The 22,606-nt window shown below is 48.1% G+C and overlaps 1 protein-coding gene across 1 annotated transcript in view; it reads left to right on the top strand.

The window, feature by feature from the left end:
- The window catches only part of PCOLCE2 (procollagen C-endopeptidase enhancer 2), a 50,161-nt gene that overhangs the window by 11,583 nt on the left and 15,972 nt on the right, over positions 1–22,606 (top strand). The window contains exons 3-5 of the mRNA XM_058661403.1: positions 15,008–15,263; positions 18,860–18,984; positions 21,141–21,277. Of these exons, the coding sequence (XP_058517386.1) occupies positions 15,008–15,263; positions 18,860–18,984; positions 21,141–21,277 (518 nt within the window). The remainder of the gene's footprint in view (positions 1–15,007; positions 15,264–18,859; positions 18,985–21,140; positions 21,278–22,606) is intronic.

The following is a 22,606-nucleotide window of genomic DNA, read 5'->3' as shown; positions in this document are numbered from 1 at the left end:
CATGTGAAAGTCCCGTTTGCTTTATATTCTAGCATTTGGTGTCTGCATCTTTCTAATTTTAGCAAGGCGTCTGGGTATGCAGTAATACTGCATTGTGATTTCAGTTTTCATTTCCCCGATGATTAGCGATATTGGATGTTTTTTATGTACATATTGTTTTTTCTTTGTATGGGTCTGTTCAGATATCTACCAGTGTTTTGGATTATTCCTCTCATCATTAAGTTTGATGATTTTTCTGAATACAGATCCTTTGTTAAATATATGCATCACGTGTGTCAGGCATTCTGGCACAGTGGTTAGGGTGCCGCTTGGACACTCACATACCAGATCAGAGCTCTGGGCTCTAGTCCTGGCTGTACTGGTGATATCATTTGTCACTTGTTTTGTTTGTTGGCTTGTTTTGTTTTCCTAGAAGCTTTATGATTTTGACACTCTTAATTTCGGTTTGTCACTTACCTCAAATTGGGTCATAACCCTATTTTTCCTTATGAGTTTCTACTTCTTCAAACATTCCTGGTCGAGAAGAGTGGTCTTTTATCCATTGCATTAACAATCTCTAGAGAAACAGGAGAGGATAGATTTTATTCCTTCCTCTGTCCCTCCCTTCCCCCCTTTCCCTTTCCTTCCCGGGGTGGAAATTGGCACAGTTGGTTGTGGAGGCTGAGAAGTCCTGCCTGTTGTCTTTCAGGCAGAGAACCAGGAAGACTAATGCTCTGCACAGTCTGAGTTGAGAAGCAGGGCATCAGAGAGGTTGCCGGTGGAAATCCCGGAGTCCCACATGCCCAGGTGCTCCCGTGCCCAGGGAGAGATGGCAGGAGATCCAGCCCCAGAGGGAATGTTCCTCTCCTCCACCTTTCGCTTCTGTTGCAGTCCTCACTGGATTGCCTGGTGCAGATCTCCTGTACTCAGTGGCCCGACTCAGCGCCCTGACCATCACACCCAGAAGTACTATCCTCCTGCCATCTTGGGCATGCCTTAGCCCAATCCAGATGGCACATGAGGTGAACCGTTCCATACATTGAGGTGCTTGGGTAGTTTTGTCCAAGACTCATTGGCTATGTGCATGTGGATTTGTTTCTGAACTCTGCTCTGTTCCATTGATCTTTTTGCCTGCCCTACTTTTCTGTACAGGCAGTCTTTTAAGATCTCTGGATGGATGGAAATATACTGACGCCAGGTTGTGGTGATGGTTGCAGAACTCCATAAATTTACTCAAAGTCACTGAAAGGTGTGCTTAAGATGAGTGGTGTGTGTGTGTGTGTGTGCACGTGCGTGTGTGTTTAAGAAGAAAGTGTCTTATGATAGAAAAGCTTTGTCCTAAATAGGCCTTGAGGTGCCAAGGAAATGCTGACATCTGCGGCCCAGAACCACAGCACCTGGCGTTATAGGTGGGCCCCTCAGGCTTCATGAGCATCCCCTGCTGGCACGGAGAAGCCATGCAGCACCCAGCTCAGCACCACCAAGCACACCTGAGGGCCTGGAGGAAAGGGCACCTGGTGACACTCATTGTACAAATAACGTTGAACTTAGCAGTTGTCAATGCAAGGACAGAGGGCGCTGTGGCAACTGTAACAGGTGCCTGTGCTGGGCCTCCCAATTCCCCTGTGCCTCGCCCATGTGCGCTGCTACCTGCAGGCTGGGCCAGCGCAGTCTCTCTGAGTCTTCCTCCAACTGTCCCCTTCTTCACCAGTGTGTCTGCTTTTTATGACTCCTCTGAAATGTGTTGTCACAGAACATTTCATTTAAATGTCACACCATCTGAGCAAAATGCGTCACTGTCCTTTCAGCTGCTGACTGTGAGCTCCCCAGGGAATCCTCTGGTTTTTCTTCTTCGGCATGCTGGTGTTCCCACTTTGCTTTTAATGACAATTAGGTTTTTGGAATAGCGTTGGGCGGGAGGGGTGTGGCTGGGGAAGAATTCGTTTGGGAGAGAATTACAAGCCAGGTTAACTGAGGTATTGACAAGCTTGGGCACACAGTTGTAGAAGTAAGGAAGATTCCAGCTTTGTGATCCCAGCCCCCAGCCAAGCTGTGTCCTGGGCTGGTAACTTCTGGCACTAGAATCCCTCCCTGGAGCCTCTGTTTTCTCTGGCAAAACTGCTTCCCAGAGCCAACCATCCAAACAGATGTCTTCCTTTGGCAGAGAAGCAGACCCTTAGAAATCTTTACCCTTCTCTCAAACCGTTTTTCTATTGGGCTTTTGATATCACAGTTTGCACTTGGATTGTCTGAAATTTGACATGTTTATAATTGAACCTTTTAGGGCCCATTAGGAACACAGCTGGGTCGCCATCACTTGCAGCCTGGCTGTGCCACTTGCAATTCAACCCTCTGCCGGGAGGCAGCAGAAGATGTACTTAGACCCCTGGGGACCCAGCTGGATTCACCCGTGGCTTGGGCATCAGGGCCATTTGGGGACAAACCAGCAGGTGAAAGGTCTCTCTCTTTCTCTGGGCCGTTTCCCCCATCAGATTCATTTTAAATAAATCTTAAAAAAAAAACAAAAACCAACAGAATTATTGTCCCTTTGGATTTTCTGCCCCGATTCTCTCTAAAGCAAATGACAGTGAATGTTTCTCTTTTCACTGCCTTTCCTTTGCGCAGGGTCTTGGAACATTGAGGTGGTCCTGAACACAGTGCCGTCTGCATGTTGCTGTCCTTCCGGTCTCCTCCAATTTCTGTGAACCCAGCTTTCCCATGAATTAAAACATGCTGGCCTTTTTTGGTTTTTGTTTTTGCCTACTAGATTAATAGTTTCTGATAACATTAAGTATAGGTGATGGTGTTAAAAGTGGGAATTTATGTAGCTTTTCTTGGTAAATTAGTTTTTAATACTTTAAACATCCCCCGTGCCTTGATTTAGCAAACCCATTTCTGAAAATGTATTCTATAGAAACATTCCCTTCAACACAGTATCTGTATAATTATGGTCATGTTGTGGTCATAGCTGTTTCAGAGTCACGAGCTCGAGAGCCACTCCTCCCTCACCCACGTGGTCCTTGCTGCCCACCTGCGATGCTCATCTGTCATCACCTGGAACCCGAGAGGGGGCAGTATCACTTTTGTTGTGTAACCACTCCCCTTGCAAACCTCCCCGAAGGCCCATGACAGGGAGGGGCTCGCTCTGTTGGTTGCACACTTCCATCACTCTGGCACTCCGACTTATGGCCTCCCCAGTACCCGCTTGCTCTCTGGCTTCCTGTGGACAGACTCCGAGGACAGGTACCCCTGAGCATGGCCCCTGCATGTCTGTATTCCTCACCCTCTGTCCACTGCTTAGGCGAGTCAGTGAAGGTGTTAATGCTAAGATGCTTTGTATTTCTAATGTGTGTGTACTTTCAAGGTTTCAGGAGAGCTGCGGTAATGTCACCTTTCATACAAGGCCCTTGAAGGACTGTTTTTTGTTTGTTTTAGTTCATTTGTTTTTATTTTATTTGAGATAAAAAAAGAAATATCTCCCATTTGCTGTTATACTATCATAATGTCTACAGTAGCCACGTTGGGCCAAGCCAAAGCAATGTTGGGAATTCAATTCACGTCTCCCACAGGAGTGGCCGGGACCCAAGGCACCTGCTGCCTCCCAGGTGTGCATCAGCAAGAGGCTTGCCCAGTACAAAGGGACTGGACCCCAGGTGCTATGAAGTGGGATGCCTGAGGTATCCTAAGTGATGATCTAACCCCCGGTGCCAAGCACTGGCTAGGCACAAAGCATCTTTGCGATCCTGCACAGCACCAAAGAACAGTGCTCCACCCAGACAAGTGGTACTCGGGAAACAATGAAAAAACCAGCGCATCCTAGCTTAGCCTCCCCACAGTGAGGAATGTAATGCGCAACTAAGGAGTCAAACCTCCGTGGGAAAGCAGAATCCCCAACACAGACAGAAAGCAGAGACTGTGGACTCAGACCACGCAGAGCAGAAGGATGCAATGAGTGTGATGACCCTCAAGAAGACACTTTATGTTTGTTTGTTTTAGAGGTTTATTTATTTTTTATTGTAAAGTCAGATATACAGAGAGAAGAAGTGACAGAGAGGAAGATCTTCCATCTGATGATTCACTTCCCAAGTGACCACATCAACCAGAGCTGAGCTGATCCCAAGCCAGGAGCTTCTTCCAGGTCTCCCATGCAGATGCAGGGTCCCAAGGCTTTGGGTCATCCTCGACTGCTTCCCCGGGCCACAAGCAGGGAGCTGGTGGGTGGGGTGCGGAGCAGGTAGGGTATAAACCTGCACCCATGTGGGGATCCTGGCGAATGCAAGGCAGGGATTTAGCTACTAAGATATCATGCTGTGTCCTCAATGATAAATTTGTATGTGTAGTGGAACATGATACCAAAAAATAAGAGAAACACTCATGGAAATTAGTAGCTTGATTGAAGAAAAAGCTGATAGGATCGGAAGATAAAGAAAAGCAAGAATAATGCAAAATAAGAAGGTAAAGCAATGAGGAGGAAAAATATTAGCAGCTTTCTCCAGGAAGCCCCTGATTGAAGAGAATTCTAGAAGCAGCAGAGAAGATGGAAGAGAGATTATCACAGAAGTAGTACTTAGCACTGCAAATAAGAAAAAGCACCACCATGGTGTGTCTTTGTTAACTTTAGACAACCTTAGACATATTGGTTACTCAATACCATGTCAACTAATTCCATAACATTATAAATTGTTACTGATGTAATGTCAGGGCTTTTAATTGATCGGGATGATACTCTCCCAGCTCTGCCTTCAGACCAGAGATGGTCTCCCCAAGAAACCGTTGAACTTATCTGGACAATAAGATGCTGGACTTTATGTTTGGTAGATGCTTGCAATGAAAGAATCTCAACTGAACTTGAATTGTGGTAATGCAACAAGGTGGAGGAATCCACCATGGGGGAAGGGGCTTGGGGAGGGGTGGGGGGAATCCCAGTGCCTATAAAACTGTGTCACATAATACAATGTAATCAATTAAAAAAAAAGAAATCACAGTTTAGCTTGGTAATGAATAATATTGTTGGGCGTGTAGTTATGAGCAGTCTTTTGTTGCTCAAACCAGAATTTTGATGGCGTAGTAATAGGAAGCAAAGAGATGAAACTGAAAAGGGATAAATCCAGACATAGCAATACAAGCATTTTAGGAAGAAAGGAGTACATTTCAGACTAAAGGGCAGAAAGAGACTGGCTGCTTCTGAGAGCAGATATCAGGGGTGAAAAAGAGGGCAGGGCTGTGGTGCTGTTCTAGACCATATACTACAGCCATGATTTGTTTTTAATTAAAAACTAGAAATTGTTTTCAGAAATTTTTGTTCTGTGTTGTAGTGAGGTAATGCTAACACGTAAACTCTTGTTCAAGAGGACATGACTCGCTCATGTTTGCACTGTTCTGTTTTGATTTGTTTATTATCTTCCTGTGATTTTCCTCATCCCAGAAGGGAAGGGCTTCTTGTTTCATTTCTAGGAGAATTTTGTGTTTGTAATCTGTCACCTAATGAATTGATCAGATGAAATCCCAAAGGACAGAAGGATTTTTTTTGAAAACATCATATTATTTCTTGGATCATTTCTAGCCTGGAAATCAGATCTATTTTACAAAAACTTTTGAAAAAAAAATGTATTCTCATGTCATTAAGCAGAAAAAAGCTCCTCAACTCATATTTGTTACTTTCAGGAATAGCATCAAGGGGGGCCCATGTGTAGGGCGATGGTGAGGCCTCTAGTTGGGGTGTCCAGATCCCGTATTCAGCGTCTGGGTTTGCACCCGAGTTCTGTATCTGGTTCCGGCTTCCTGCCAGTGTGGGAGAGCTTGGGTCCCTTCCACCCACATGGAAGACTTGGACTTAGTTCTAGGTCCCTGACTTTGGCCCGGCCTCTCCCTAGCTGTCATGGACATTTGGGGAGTGAACTAATGGAAGAGAACTATCTGTTTCATGTATGCTGTCACTCTCTGCCCCTTTCCAAACCCTGTCTTCTCCCACTAAGTGAATACTTAGACTACATACTGTTGAAAACAATAGCAGTCAGATACGTACTGTGGTTAGGAGTAGGGATACTCTTGTGCATGATTCTCAACCAATCATGTTTACCATGTTAGAGAACTGGATATAACAGCCTGAAATGTCTTGAGTACTTTTTTCCATTTTTTAAGGTGCAAAGAAATTAACTATATTTAATTTTTTATGATTTATCTTCACTCTTCTGATAGGAAACTGAGAACAAGAATTAATAACCTTATTTTAAATATTCATAATTCTTTTTTTTTTTAAAGATTTATTCATTTTATTACAGCCAGATATACACAGAGGAGAGACAGAGAGGAAGATCTTCCGTCCGATGATTCACTCCCCAAGTGAGCCGCAACGGGCCGATGCGCGCCGATCCGAAGCCGGGAACCTGGAACCTCTTCCGGGTCTCCCACGCGGGTGCAGTGTCCCAATGCATTGGGCCGTCCTCGTGTGCTTTCCCAGGCCACAAGCAGGGAGCTGGATGGGAAGTGGAGCTGCCGGGATTAGAACCGGCGCCCATATGGGATCCCGGGGCGTTCAAGGTGAGGACTTTAGCCGCTAGGCCACGCCGCCGGGCCCTAAATATTCATAATTCTTATGTGAGAGCTGTGACGTAGCCGGTTCAGCTGATACTTGAGGGCCCAGTGTGACGGTTCAGCATGGCTACATCCTTTCCTTGCACACACCAGGATCCCATTTGGGCGCCGGTTCTAGTCCCGGCTACTTCGCTTCCCATGCAGCAACCTGCTTGTGACCTGGGAAAGCAGTAGAGGACGGCCCAAAGCCTTGGGACCCTGCACCCATGTGGGAGACCTGGAGGATCGCCCGGCTTGGGTTTCTGGTTGGCTCAGCACCAGGTGTTGTGGCCACTTGGGGAGTGAGTCAGTACACCGGAGATCTTTCTGTATCTCCTTTTCTCCGTAAATCTGCCTTTCCAGTAAAAATAAATAAATCTTTAAGAAAAGCTGTTATGTGAGACACAGTATCTCATAAGATCTCATGGGTTTGAGTCCCCACTGCTCCAAGTTCATAACCAGCTCCCTGCTGCTGTGCCTGAGAGGCAGTGGCTGATGGCTCAATTGCTTGTGTCCTTTGCCATTTATGTACATCAGTACATTTATGTGCCAGATGTACTTCTTGGCTCCTGGCTTCAACCTAGTCCAGTCCCAGCTCTTCTGGCCATTTCGGGAAGTGACTCAACAGATAGATATCTTTCTCTGTCACTTTACTTTTCCAATCAAAAATAAGCATGTCGTTAAAAATTATAATCCTGGATATTATAACAAAATCATCTTGAGAGATTATAACAAAATAAGCTTCTTGGGACAGATGTATTTGCCAGCCTTTGGGGCCGTCTTTCACCCATCCTGTGCCCAGCCTACCCCAGGAGGCAGTGCTGGGTTTTGGGTTCTCTGCACTCTTGGTTGTGTAGATTCTTCCATGCCTGATGTTTGTTGTGCTGGAAGCTCTTGATGAATATTTATTGATTGACAAGTCAAATAACCAAAAGGCACAGAGTCCCTAAATTATGTACAAAATAAGGAACAGGAAACAATTACGTATGTAAATTAAAGATAGGGATTTTTTTTTTCCCGTCTGTATCCTCGCCTGCGTTGTTCTGTACTGTCTGATCCACAGCTCCACATGGGTTTGTTTACTCAGACTCCGAGAAATCTGAGCCGAACAGTCCTGCCATGCAAGGTGCACACCTGTACAATACAGAGGAAGATATGTCATGGGCATCTGTGAGACGTGGGTGCCAAGGACCCTGCTGAAGAAGACAGGCAAGACATTGTCGCGGGGGTCTGGGTTTCAGGAGGAGCCGCAGGGAGTTGGGGTGAGGGCAGATTTTCAGCACAGGTGATTTTGGTTTTGCCCCAGCTTTGAAATTAGGGTGGGGTCAATTTTCTGACATGTGAAGAAAAACTAATCGAGGCAGGGAACACGCCTGTGACCTGGAGGTGAGAAGGGAAGTGAGCTAGCTGGTTGTCCCTGAGGACGGGAGGTGGACATCCCGGCGTAAGGTGTGATGGTCAAGATTAGAATGCTGTGTGGGGAGTGGTCTTGCTCTGATGATTCTAAGGAGTTGGGGACTTCATCCTGTAGGTCCTGGGGGCTCTTCTGCCATATTTCATCCTCTTAGCCATTCAGCAGCTGTTCATGCCACCTGTGGCTGTTGAAAACCGGTGGGGCAGCTTCAGGTATCAGTGGAGAAACCCAGAGGGTCTAAGGTCGTTTCATTTGTCCTGGACAGTTCTGATATCTGTACCTGCCGTTCTGGGCACTTGAAGTGATTTATCATTTGTCAGAATTCTGTTATTTTGTTGAATGTGGCATTTTTTTTTTTAAATTTGAGAGGTTTAGAGATACAGACCACTCCCCTGTGCGAGCTCACAGTCCACATGTCCACAGCAAAGCTGGAGGCCGGGTATTTAGCCCAGGTCTCCCACGGGAGTACCAGGAACTCAGCCACCAACATGGCTACCTCCCAAGGTCGGCATTAGCAGGAAACTGAATACAGGATCAGAGCCAGGAATCCAATTTGGGAACTCCTGTGGCCGCAGGTATTCTAACTGGTGTCCTAACCACTGGTCTACATGCTCCCTTCAGCAAAGGTTAGTCCTCAGAGTCACTTTAAAATAATCCAGGGTGTGTTTGGTGGAGCCTCACCTTACATGTCTGTCCTCTCCTGTGGCCTTGTCTAGCAAGCTCATCAGACATGCGCAGTGCCCTCAGGCAACATGATTAAGTGTGAAGGACAAGTAGTGGTCAGCTGTCTGTGTCTCCCCAGCACTTTCTGACACACTGACCCCTTCAGGGACAGCATGCAGGGAGCACACTGGTCCTATGAGATGGCCTGGGCACGAGCCACGAGGTGCAGGTGCTCCTTCCATCCTCGGGTGATGGGGAAACACGTATTGTGTGCTGCTGCTTCAGCCTGCCACGTGGGGAGCCACTACCCTGCCTGGTGCCATGACTTGTGAGCTCTACAGGGCCATCAGGCTGCCAGTTGGCTGGTTCTTGGAGAAATATGGAAAGAACTGTTGTTTGTTCCTGTTGAGAAATGGAGGATGTCCCGCAGCAGCATACTAAGTATAATGTGACTGCTTTTGCTGGAGTGTTTTTGAAATTTACTGCTGAGTAGAAATCTCCAACTCTATTACTTGGCAATGCTTTTCAGGATCTCACAGCTAAAAAGAAAGCTTAATGGAAAATGAAGCAGTAACTCTAGCTGTCAAGAAGGTCAATGCTGAATGCATACCTTGCTCAGATTTGTCATCGCTTGTGTCCACAGTAGGTCCTGGTGACATGCTGAGCCTCAGGAAAGCCAGCAGGTGGACATCCGAGAAAAAGAATGCCCTTCATTCTGACCCTGTCTCCTTCCCCAGGCATAGCCCAACGCAGTGGCTCTTGGCACGATGGCCAGGCTCTCTCTCTCTGTCCTTACAGCCTCCACTCCCTGGCTCAGCCTTGCTCTTCCCGGTCACTCCTGGCCGACTTGAGTTCAGTCCCCCTCGCCGTGCTGAAAGGCCAGGCAACGGCCACTGTCCCCACACTGGTGCTTTTTGCTTCACCCATAGGCAGCGCTTGCAGAAGAGGTGGAAACCTGGTTTCTTGTTCACTTTGTGGCCAGATCTTGAGTCAAAAGACCCATCTCCCTTCTCAGATAAGCACTACCAGTGGCTGCACCAAGGGAGAAGTCGAGGTGGCAGCAAGGGACCCACAGTTAGGCTTTTGCCGGGTCGCCAGACTGGCCGCGAGCGCCTAGTGAGGCTGTTTCTCACAGCCCTGGTTGCTGAAGATGGCCTGCATCCTCTCCCGTGATGAGCAGCCTGCAGGCAGGCAGAGCTATCCCCTGTGTTGCTCTTCACACAGCCTGAGGTTCTGGTGCCGCACAATTGATCCATGAAGGCTTTGTAGGCACGTTACCCCAGCACGATTGGCTCCACAGTCGCCCATCACAAAGGTCGTGGGTAAGGACACTAGTGACTGTCCGGCCCTTCCATTAACACAAACAAGCAGGGCTGCTCCGCCAGTGAGCCTGCCAGGTCTCAGTGCCCTCATGCCACACACGGGCCTTTGCTGCTTGCTGCGCTGGCCCGTGCCATCGAGTGGCTGTACTGGGCAGCTCTCCTGCAAGCACTAACTCCTTTCGCTGTAGAGCTCTGCCGCCTCCCAAAACTGCCTGGATCTCTCTCTGGACTCGCTCCTTAGAGCTCTGAGGGCACTCCAAGAGGGTTGTATGGAGATGGTATGGCTGGGTCTGGAGCGGGGCACATCACCTGCACATGCGTCCCGCTGACCGGGCCCAGTCCAGCTGCGAGGGAGCCTGGAAATGCCCGTGTCCTCTGAGCCCTGGGAGTGGAAACCACAGTCAGGAGTCACAGCCTCCACGGGCTGTGGCATTTTAAATTGTAGGAAGCACTGTGACGTGGATGCCAGGCGACCTGGGCTCCGCCACCCACCAGTGGAGTGGCCCTGGGAGAGTCATCCTCACCCCCTCAGCTGTAACCACTGTCCCTGTAAGTGTGCCAGGCATTTCTCTGTACTTGTAAGTTTGTGTTATTGTATAAACGCATGTGCCCGTGGTAGGAGCTGTGGCCTGCACTTTTTATTTTCTTTTGAAGATTGTAAGAGTTCTAGTCATTTACCCAATAATTTGTTTTTGAGCTTGTAGAAATGGGACTGGAGAGCCTGTTCTCCGTTGTCTACAATGTGGTGGTAAGGCAGCTGATATATAATGGATGCAGGCCTCTAAGTCAAGTGACTGTGGAACTCAGGATGTGGCACTTGAGCTGAGACCTGAATCAGGAGGTGGAGGCAGGCACAGGACTGCCAGGGACTGCAGGTGTGCCAAGCAGAGGGACCGATTTGCACAAAGACCCTGAGGTGGAAACCAGCTCGGAGGGGCCCTGGAGCAACCAAGTCTGGCCTGAAAGCCAACACGGTGTGTGAAAGGGGCAGGAGGAGAGACAGGAGCCATTGTCCCCAGCCTTCCTCTCTCTCTGCCTCAGCTTGCTCCCCTGGGAGAGTTGTGCTGTAGGTTCCATAGGGCTGCTTAAGGAGTGACCTGGAGCATCACATGCGCAGTGCTTAGGGAAACGGTTGATCTCTGGTATGCACTAAGTGTGTGCCCTGTCCTCCTGGTGATGACGTCATTTCCAGTGCAGGAGGAGTGTAATCCTATGTAGCTTGGTGTACTTGGGCTGCACTTGAAGGCAGTGAGGGTTCCAACTCCTTTTAGACATCAAGAGGCTGAAGTCTTTTCCGTGAAATCCCCAACAACAAAACAGAGTGGCCGGCGACCCACATAGTGCCAGTGGAAACCGGCTGCTCCGCTTCTGATCCAATTCTGTGAAAATGTCCCTGGGAAAGCAGTGGAGTGCGGCCCAGGCTTGGGCTCCTGCATCCACGTGGGAGATCTGGAAGAAGCTCCAGACTCCTGCCTTCGGCCCGCGCCATCCCTGCGGTTGAGGAATGAACCCACGGATGGAGGGTCTATTTTTCCTCTCTCTCTTCCTCTGTCTGTTTAACTTTCAAATATATAAATGTCTTTAAAAAACTATGTTATTTCCTTCTACTAATCAAAATGTGTATGAATTTTTTTTAAGCCCAGATATATTTTTCCTTTAAAACGACTAGTATTGATGCATGAGTGAGCTATTCTAAGCTTCTGATTTATCGCCTTCCGGAAGGTATCCTAGATATTGGTGCGTCATGTGCGGGTGGGTTTCTGGGTTCCATCGGGGGGAGGCGTGTAAGGTCACCTTGCCAAGCTCTATGTGGACATTCGGGCCCGTGCATCAGAGTACACTCTGCCCGTCTGTTTGCAGAGGAGAGAAATCTTAGAAGGTTCTAACAATACCTGTACACAAACAAAAAATTCAAGCATGTTTCAAAAACAGGTCATTTTTCTTAAAGTTGTAGATGTGTTGGGGGAGGTGACAGTACAGACGTAGGTTCATGGTCATTCCTCCAGAAACGGACTCCTGCCCACAGAAGCTGACTCCGTGTCTGCACTTTGCCCGTAGAGTCCTGCCAGTGTAAACCATCAATGTAAAATGCAGTGGCTCTATTCTCTGGCAGGAGCCCCAGCACCAAGAGCTTGGCATGTTTGCCCGTGACAGGCAGGCCGTCCCAGGGGCTCTGGGGTGAGCTGAGGTCACTCTTTGGCAGCACTGGGCGTTGGCCCACACAGAACTGGTCTGTGGATGGGAAACAGTGTCGATGTAGATAACAGATTCCCTGGCCGGCATCGCCTCCTAAGATAGGGATTTCTGTCCAGCTGCCACCAGAAAAGTGTCTTGAGTGAACTATAAGGTTTCCCTGAAGATACACATCTTCTCTGGTCAGGAGTGACTCAAACAAAGCCCTTGGAGCTGCAGAGCCAGGGTGGATGGGAAATGTTAGATGTGGGGCTGCCTGCCCACTCCTGTTGTGTGTGCGAAGGAGCCTGGTGGTTCTTTCACTTCCTACACCTGGTAAGGCTGGCTGCCTCCTTGGGGCTGTGCCCTGTGCCTTGGGGTAGGAGCAGTGGGCAGGGCAGGAAGCCCCTTGCCCCTGGGAGCTGCCTCTGTGGGACAGATAGGGAGACTGTGGATGGGTGAGTGGGTGAGCAAGCGGGTGGCTCCCCCAAGCTTGGAAGCCTCGGGGCTGGGCTGCGTGGGTCACTGGCTAGGGTCCACTTTAGGGATTGTGGAGTGTCTGGGAGTGACTCCAGGAGCAGGCAGTCCTGAAATAGACCCTAAGTGTGAGTGAGAGAAAGGCAGAAATGATCCAGTGTTCCATGCAGGTAGAAGAGTTTGTGAAAACCCAGTAATCTCATTTTGTCTTTTCCCCTTCTCCTCTTCCTCAACAATGCCCAGACTGTACAGTGCTGTGTATAGCATTGTTCATTTTCATTTATTTTTGAAATGGACTCAAACTATAACTACTTTGCATGTACATATCTCATATTTTAGAAGAAGATTTTGAATGGCAGGGAGGGAAACCTATGAAATGCGTGGCAGGAGGATGGAGGAATAGAACTCAGAATGGAGGCGAAGGGAATGTTATTTTTATCTGAAATGTTTTAGTTACTTAAACGAGACTTGAAGGAGCCAACATTGTGGTACAGCAGTGAGAGCCACTGCCTGAGCTGCCTGGCATCCTGAATGGGCACTGGGTTGAGTTCTGGATGCTCTTCTTCTAATCCAGCTCCCTGCTAATATGTTGGGAAAGCTGAAGGTGGCTCAAGTGGTTGTCCTTCTACACCCTCTTGGGAGATCTGAATGGTGTTCCTGGCTCCTGGTTTCAGCTTGGCTCAGCCCCCAGCATAATGGCCTTTGGAGAATAAACCAGTGGACGGCAGATCTTCCTCTGTTAACTCCTCCTTCCAAATCAGTAAAGCTTTGGGGGGAATAAAAGGCAGTTCTGGATGGTTGGTGCGTGAGGGGAAGTCATACTGTCCTGTTTGTATATCCATACAGATATCCTGCACATGGGCTATGGGGTGTTGCAGTGGGAGGGGCGGCTGCACTGTCTGCTTTCCCAGGTTCTCTAGCCAGGAGCTTTGTCTGGGCAGCAGTGAGAGCCACTCTGAAGGACGCATGCTGCGTTACGCTGAAAAGGCTCACATAGCAGGCCTGGGATCTTCCCTGCCCCTGGCTGACTGCGATCCACTCCTACTGGATCCCCTTGGCATCCTTTCAAAAGAACTGTAACCAGGGCCAGGGTTCTTGGGGTTAGTCCATAATGCAACCAAGCTTCTGCTGCTTCTCAGACAGCACTCCAGCTGCCCAGGGCAGAGAGCAGGCCTGCAGCTTTGGTTCCTTTGGGACAGAGTGTCGCAAGCTGGTAGTCCACGTGTGCCCTAATCAACAGGGCACACCAAGTCCTGTCCAGGACCCAGGGTGGAGGCCGCCGAGCGGGCCGCACCTGCTGCTCCTGGAGGCAGCCCTCCAGGGCCGCACTCTGTCCTGTGCCTTCATAATCTGCTGTGAAGGTAGGGTGAAGATGTATGTACAAGGCAAAACCTCCTGATTTTAATCATTAGTGCATTGTGTTTCAAGGCTGCTCCGTTCTTGAGTTTTCACCTGGAGCACACATAATGCAAGGAATTTGAGAAGAGGTGATTCAACAGTGATTCGGTTCATTTAAGCAATATAAATATTTAATGTGGATTTTCCAGGACCCAAAACAAATTATTTGTAAATGAACTGTACAATGCCCAAGTAAAACTGTTCATTTTGAACTTCATTTAAATGTGTTCCTTCATTTAAATGAGATTTTCTATTGTAGATATTATGAGAAATATTCTTTTTTTATTAAGATTTATTTATTTTTATTGGAAAAGGGGATTTGCAGGGAAAAGGAGAGAGAAAAAAATCTTCTGTCCACTGGCTCACTTCCCAAGTGGCTGCAGCAGCTGGAGCTGAGCTGATCTGAAGTCGGGAGCTAGGAGCCTCTTCCAGGTCTCTCACGTGGGTGCAGGGTCCCAAGGCTTTGGGTCATCCTCTACTGCTTTCCCAGGCCACAGGCCGGGAGCTGGATGGGAAGTGGAGCAGCCGGAACAGGAATTGGTGCCCAGATGGGATCCCAGTGCATGCAGGGCAAGGACTTTAGCCACTAGGCTACTGCGTTGTGCCCCTGTAGGAAATATCCTAACACTTTCTTAGCCGAGTAGTAGCTGTGGGTGCCACAGGGTGTTTCAGAATATGCAAGACTATGCTAACCAGCAGTCACAGGTGACATTCTTTGCAAACAGCAGCGTATCAGTGAACAAGGCTTAGCCTCTATTTTACAGTTTTGTAAAGAAAAACTATAAAGGAGTAAGACTGTGTACCCCAGAGAATCATGGACTCGGTCAAAAGAGAATAGAAACTTGTGTGTGGGGTGCAGTGGGGTGGCAAGCTTCCCTGCCTTAGATTTCAGAAGAGAGAAAACCATCGCCGTGGGATGCTTGCACTGTCCCCGGTCACGCTAAGGACTGGCATATCACGATGGGCTCCGTTTTCCTGACAGTCTCTTCACTGGGCCTTTTCTTGGCAGGTCCCCGAAGGAAAAGTTGTCGTTCTTAACTTCAGGTTCATCGACTTGGAGAGTGACAACCTGTGCCGCTATGACTTCGTGGACGTGTACAACGGCCATGCCAACGGCCAGCGCATCGGGCGCTTCTGCGGCACCTTCCGGCCGGGAGCTCTCGTGTCCAGTGGCAACAAGATGATGGTGCAGATGATTTCCGATGCCAACACAGCCGGCAATGGCTTCATGGCTATGTTCTCTGCTGCTGAGCCAAATGAAAGAGGTATTGTCACCTCGTGATGGCATTTGTAGCAACGACGGCATCACGATTCAGGAACGCCCGCTGTGTGTCCCGCACGGCTCTGGGCACGCCATAGAAATATTTACTTCCTTGATCTGAAACCTAAGAATAGCTTCTCCAACACAGAGAGCTAGCAAGTGCCCCCAGACCACCACGAGACAATTAAAAAATCACTGTGTTCAGAAAAAGCATCATGTATTCTTATACACGGAACGAACACGCGAGGCTTCCCTGCAGATGTAGACAAACATCTGTTCTCCAGAGCAGTCCTTTGAAGTGGCCACCAGCAGGCGTGAGCTCCCAGGGGGACAAGCCTCTGTCCTGGGAAGCTGGCTGCAGGGGGCAGGGTGTGGAAACTTTCAGCTCTCACTGGAGGGCACGCCCTCATCTCTTCCAGGCTAGGGCGGCCAGGTTATGGGAACAGGGCAGCCAAGGATGCTTGGCAGGAAATTCTGGCAGGAGACAGAATAATGGAGATGCAAATTACAGAAGTGTGAAGGGGGAGAAACTCTTGAGTTAGTTAAAGCCAAACCAGATACAGAAGCACAATAGCATTTTTTTAAACACATTTTTGATTGATTACATTGCATTATGTGACACAGTTTTATAGGCACTGGGATTCCCCCCAACCCCTTCCCCAATCCCCCCATGGTGAAACAATAGCATTTTTTTATGTGCTGGAGTAAAACTGTCAACCAGATTCTATAACCAGTCTTAAACAAACAAAAAAAATAAAAGTGAAGGACCCGGCGTGGTAGCCTGGTAGCTAAAGTCCTCACCTTGCACGCACCAGGATCCCATATGGGTGCTGGTTCTAAACCTGGCTGTCCCATTTCCCATCCAGCTCCCTGCTTGTGGCCTGGGAAAGCAGTCGAGGACGGCCTCAAACCTTGGGACTCTGCACCCGCATGGGAGACCCGGAGGAGGCTCCTAGTTCCTGGCTTCAGTTGGGGAGTGAAGCATCAGACGGAAGATCTTCCTCTCTGTCTCCTCTTCTTTGAATATCTGACTTTCTAATAAAAAGGAATAAAATCTTAACAAAAGAAAGTGAAATAAACATTTGCAGAAGAACACTCCAGATGCTTGAAAGACATTGCATACTTAGGTTGAAAGGCATGTCCCCTGAAGGTAATAGAAGGAACAGTGACCATTGGAAGTGGTAAACATATTGATTTCTTTTGATTTTCTTATTTTCAACATTTTTGTTTGTCGGAGTCCACTTAGCCCTGTATTGTAGAGTATTAGACCGTTTGCCCGGCAGAGGTAGGGAGCTGAGCGGAGCTCACTGTTGTGCCTCATGCACACACACACAGACAGTACAGAGAGGTGCAGTGGGAACTCTAGGTGGGCTGGGATAGAGCTGCCTATGGACACGCAAGGATCACAGGGACATGTTTTAAGATTCAAATAGCATTGCTAAAGTTAGAACACTAGAATGCAACTTTCTTGAAGGCGGTTCCATCTCCGCCTCCTCTCCTCCGCCAAGGAAGGGTGAGACAGATGGGAAAGAAGCAGCCTATGGATTCGCTTGGAAGGATTAGACTCTGGTAGTTGTTGTTAGAATGCATGAGAAAGAATACCCGACTATAGGTTGTCGCCAAGAAAGTACCTGAAATATAAAGACCAAAATAGGTTGAGAATAAAGGGTCGGAAAATGAGAACTCATGTTGTTAAAAATACAGTGTTATAAATATGAATGGGCGGCCTGTAAGTAGGATGGGTGGGGAGGGATGGAGGGCCTGTGGATGATGGATTCTGTGTCTTCATCAGGGGAGTCTGAGTTATGTGAGTGTGTCCACAGCTAAGAGCTGTGCATTCAAAGTGTGTGAGCTACCCCTCCCCGCCCGCCAGACTATCAGAGTAAAAAGAAGGACCAAGTGCTGGGGTTTGAGCAGCAAAATAGAACAGCAGAATGACGATAATTGTTGAAAGTGGATAATGGGGCTATTAGAGGTCTTTATGTTATTTTATTTAATTTATAGATACATGGAATTTTCTCTAACAAACCAAGGCATTTGAAGTTATTCCAACCCTCAATGTGGACAGTATAGTTTCCTAAACTTACAGATTTAAGAATAATTGTCTTCTATATCAAAGATATATTCCACTAGTATATATGAATTGCTGTGCAAGTCTGGTTAGTTACATTCAAGTAATATAAAATTCTGAGCTTTGTGTTAAAGTAACTTTCCGGACTGGCCCCTCTGTGGCATGCTGACACCACAGTGGGTGTCTTTACCCATCCCACCAAAGCACTGAGCCCAGCTCTCTTGTTTCAAAGACACAACTCAGAGCTGCCTTTGCCTTTATTCACCACGTGGTGTGACTTGAGGAAGCTCAAGGGCCCATGAATCTGTAGGATCAGGCTGGGGGGGGGGGGGCGGGTTATTGCTGCTTAGGACACGGGCATCCCACCTTGCAGTGCCTGGCACGCGTTTCTGCCTCCCACTCTTGGCTCCAGCTTCCTGTTGAGGCAGACCCTGGGAGCAGCAGTCACCCCTACACCCAAGGGAAGGCTGAGTCCCCAGCTCCCGCCTGCTGGCCAGTCCAGTCCTGGCTCAGCCATCGCATGCACCAGCACATGGGGCTTCTGTCTTTATCTCTCAGGTAAATACATTTTTTTTTTTTTTTGGTGAATAAAAATTGGTAAACTTATTTTGGTGCAACATGATTTTAAATCCATGCACTTTTTTTGTAGTATACATTTTCCAGAAACTTTATATGACTTCTCATATCTGCATGGATTTTTTTTTTAAAGATTTATTATTATTACTGGAAAGCCGGGTATACAGAGAGGAGGAGAGACAGAGAGGAAGATCTTCCATCCGATGATTCACTCCCCAAGTGAGCCGCAACAGGCTGATGCGCGCCGATCCGAAGCCGGGAACCTGGAACCTCTTCCGGGTCTCCCACGCGGGTGCAGGGTCCCAAAGCTTTGAGCCGTCCTCGACTGCATTTCCCAGGCCACAAGCAGGGAGCTGGATGGGAAGTGGAGCTGCTGGGATTAGAACCAGCGCCCATATGGGATCCCGGGGCTTTCAAGGTGAGGACTTTAGTCGCTAGGCCACGCCGCCGGGCCCTATCTGCATGGATTTTTAAAAAAAGTTTTGTGCCAAACTAAACTTCTATTTCCCATGGACTTTTTTTCCTAAGATTTATTTATTTTTATTGCAAAGTCAGATATACAGAGAGGAGGAGAAACAGAGAGGAAGATCTTCCATCCGATGATTCACTCCCCAAGTGAGTGCAATGGCCAGAGCTGAGCTGATCAGGAGCCAGGAACCTCTTTCGGGTCTCCCACGCAGGTGCAGGGTCCCAAGGCTTTGCACTGTTCTTGACTGCTTTCCCAGGCCACAAGCAGGGAGCTGGATGGAAAGCGGGGCTGCTGGGATTAGAACCGCCACCCATATGGGATCTTGGTGTGCACCTGGCTACCGCGCTGGATCCTGGATTTTTTGAAGTGCCCTGTGGTATCAGCTAACGTTTCACACTTGTGATTTCCCTGTGACTATACTGCTGTAACCAGTATCAGTGTATAAGTGTCTGCAATGTTTTTCCTCTGTGTTTGCTGACTTCAGGAGATCAGTACTGTGGAGGACGCCTGGAAAGATCTTCTGGTTCTTTTAAAACCCCCAACTGGCCCGACCGGGATTACCCTGCAGGAGTCACTTGTGTGTGGCACATTGTAGCCCCAAAGAATCAGGTGAGGTTCCCTGCCAGTGTGGGCTGGCCTGTGTGGAGTGGGTGCAACCAGCGATGAGTGGGCGGAGCTTCTGAGTGTCCAGTGTGGGGCTTACCTGAGAGCTGAGGACACAGAGGCCCTTGCAGGACACAGGTGTTTCTGCATAAGATCAAGTTTGAAGTCACCCTTTCACTGTTTGACTTGCAAAGCCTTAGATTTAGTTTCCTAATTTCCAGTTTGCAAAACACGTGGTAAACAAATCCCACGTAAGAGCATTGAACCCGGTGGCAGATACGCTGAGCCTGACGTGAGCGTGGGCTGACTGTGGGAGGGGCCCTGTGCGTGTCAGGCCCCGACTGCAGTCGCCACAATGGCCAGTGAAAGTTCACAGGCTTGGCTTTTGCGAAGCAGGGTTCGAGCCAAGCCATCACTGCAGAGAACGCTGCCTGCTTTAGGGGGGTTGTGGTTACCCAAATACTAGAATGTGTTGTATCAAAACATTTTTCTAGATTGATCCTTCATAAGGCTGTCCAATGCTATTTGACATACATACTTTTAATAGAAAAATTTTGAGGCAGCCAGGCTATGCAAGCAGTGCTTTGAGTGCATGGGTGCACACATAGGTACAAACTTACACACACCTGAGTGAGAATCCTAAAACCCCGCATATTTGAAAGAAAAAAGTCATTGATACAATGTAAGATTCTCTAAATCTGCTGAAGATTGTTGCTTAAATTCACATTTCTGACACGCTGAAGTCATTACCTAATTAGTCAGTAGTAAGAAGTCACTGGATTCAGAGGATGTAATTTAAATTTGCAACGTAAAGCAGTGTTGAATATGAATAAGCCCGCGCCCTTGGCCCTCCGTGGCTGTAGAGGTGTGGGATTAGGCTCACGTGTGCCCTTACATCCTTCTGTGGGGCAGCTGCAATTGCCATCCGCTCCCAGATGACCGGGTAGAAGTCTTCTTTAGCGAATGAGAATTAAAGCCGATTGGCAAATAGGATCAGTGTCCCTTTAGCTTCCCTGAAGTTACGCAAGGTTCCTGCCCACCTGCAAGAGTGGATCCCAACTTCTCAGTGCCATGGGTATGAGCCAGGTCAAGGAGTGCGCCTTTGACCCGCATGCGGAACACACTCGTTAAAAAAGGCTTCAACCGGAAACGCTTGGCTACCTATTAGATAACAATTTCCTATTCATCTGAATAATTTCTGGACACTCTTATTGGTGCCAGCACAGCCAAATCGGAACCGAGAATTCTAGCTCTGCCTTTGTGGATCAGCATACCTAAGCTGCCACATTCCAGGGGGGCTGTGCTTCGGATAACACTGCAAGAACTCACTGCAGGCCATCCCACTTCTCCGAATCATGGGCCTAAAGATGTGTCTGCTCAGGCATGATAGTGATTAAGCCTACTTCCTGGCAAAGTGGAACAACTCCATGCAAGCATTTCATCCCCCAGCCCCACACCGTACCCTGACAGGCACTAACAGGGGGCACCTTGGATAATACATTGTAGAAACATCTCTGTCACTTTGCTTCTAGAAGGGCATGGAGTTGGTGGGCAGTCCCCAGTGCACATTCAGTTATCCAGTTATTGTCATTCATTCCTAGGTTCGGTGAGGTATAGTTAGCCACTGTGAAATGACATCTTTACAATATATAGCGTGCTGTTCTGATATATCAAACACCATATTGTGACAGCATGGTCTCAGACAAGCCAACACATCCATCATATCCCATGGTTAGCTTTTGATGTGTGAAGGTGTGTGTCGTAAGGGCATCTCAGGTCTCCTCCCAGCAGTGGGCAGGTGCACAGTCACCAAGCTGGGCACTAGAGCTGCACAGGCGGTTCATCTTCACCTGGCTTGCTAGAGTTCATTCGTGTCCACATGCCTTTTCTAACCGGAAGTGAACGGGACATGCCAAGTTTAAGATCTGACTAGAGTAGATCTGGGTTTGAAACAATTTTTGGAATGACAAAAATAAAAAGAAAATGTTTTTTTTTTAAAAAAAAAAACGACTAAACAATAAGTAACAAGAAAACCAGAGTGAATAAAATTTCTTTTTTACTAAAGAAAATCCTATGGGTCACACCTGAGGGGAGAGGAAGCATTCCATGCGCAGTCATTCAGCAATGCTCATTGGGTGCGTCCACTCTTGTTCTCTCTAAAGCTTATAGAAATCAAGTTTGAAAAGTTTGACGTGGAGCGAGACAACTACTGCCGATATGACTACGTGGCCGTGTTCAATGGGGGGGAAGTCAACGATGCTAGAAGAATCGGCAAGTTCTGTGGTGACAGTCCGCCGGCGTAAGTAGGGTCTGCTTACGGCAGCAATAGCCTGGCTCTTTTTTTCTTTCACTTATTTTACAAGACAGAAAGGCAGAGGGAGAGAGTGGCAGAGGACACACCCTTTCGCTGCAGATGCCTCAAAGGCCGTGATGGCGGGGCTCGAGTGAGGAGCCACAGCCCAGGTCACCCACAAGCCCAGGTCACCCACAAACCCCTTTCCCATCCTCCTTTCTCTTACCCATTGCTCTGTGTACAAATCCATCCATCCATCCATACATACATATATATGTAAAAGCAGCAATTGAAATTCCTGAATTTGCCTTCTTAGTCACCATCTCTTCCCGCTCTCCGGCTTAACCATCCCACTTGATTTCTACATACATTCCTATGATTTCCCACGGACACATTGGAATTCAATGTAATTTTCAATTCTCATTGTTAAATTAGTTTTTTTAAAGATGTATTTTTAATTTTTTATGGGAAAGTCAGATAATACAGAGAGGAGAGACAGTGAAAGATCTTTTGTCCACTGGTTCATTCCCCAAGTAGCCGCAATGGTCGGAGCTACACTGATAAGAAACCAGGAGCCTGGAGCCTCTTCCAGGTCTCCCACCTAGGTGCAGGCTCCCAAGGCTTTGGGCTAATCCTCAACTGCTTTCCCAGACCATAAGCAGGGAGCTGGATGGGAAGCGCAGCCCCTGGGATTAGAAACAGCTTCCATATAGGATCCCGGCGCATGCAAGGCGAGGACTTTAGCTGCTAGGCGACCGCACCAGACCCATATAATTAGGTTTTATGAGATTAAGAATGTTTTGATACACACGGGTTAATTACAGAGCAAATATAAACCTGCCCAATTCTGTTTTTTTCGAATGGTTGTTGGAGGAAGGTCCATTTCTAAGTTATTACCCAAGGTGTCCCTCTGAATTCTTTGTCCAGGGTGGCTATAACAAAATGCCACACATGGAGTGATGCGGAATGGCGGGTTATTTTCTTGGAGTTCTGGAAGTCAGCAGTGTGGGAATTGGCACCCCTGGGCTAACCCATGTCAGCAAGGCAGTTTGCTTCTGGAAGTCCTGAAGGAGCCTGGGCCCCTGGGCCTTTGTTCAGCAACTGTGACTGCCTGCATGACATCATGGTCCCAGAGGGGGATCACTCGGTGATGCGGGATGCTCTCGCTCGCTGTAGATTCATAACCTAAGCATACCAAGTCCCCTTGCCATCACAGGTTCCAGATCTTTGGGGACCAGTCGTTCAACCAACATACCTTCTTTACTGAAGCCAGTCCTTGTATCGCTTTCCTCCCCTGACCTCTGCTTTTGTTCTTTGGAATCTTTCCTCGATCAG

The sequence above is a fragment of the Ochotona princeps genome, chromosome 3 (genome assembly GCF_030435755.1).
Source record: "Ochotona princeps isolate mOchPri1 chromosome 3, mOchPri1.hap1, whole genome shotgun sequence".
NCBI lineage: Eukaryota > Metazoa > Chordata > Mammalia > Lagomorpha > Ochotonidae > Ochotona > Ochotona princeps.
Note: the sequence above shows the minus strand (reverse complement) of the source record. Positions and strands in the feature narration are given on the sequence as shown.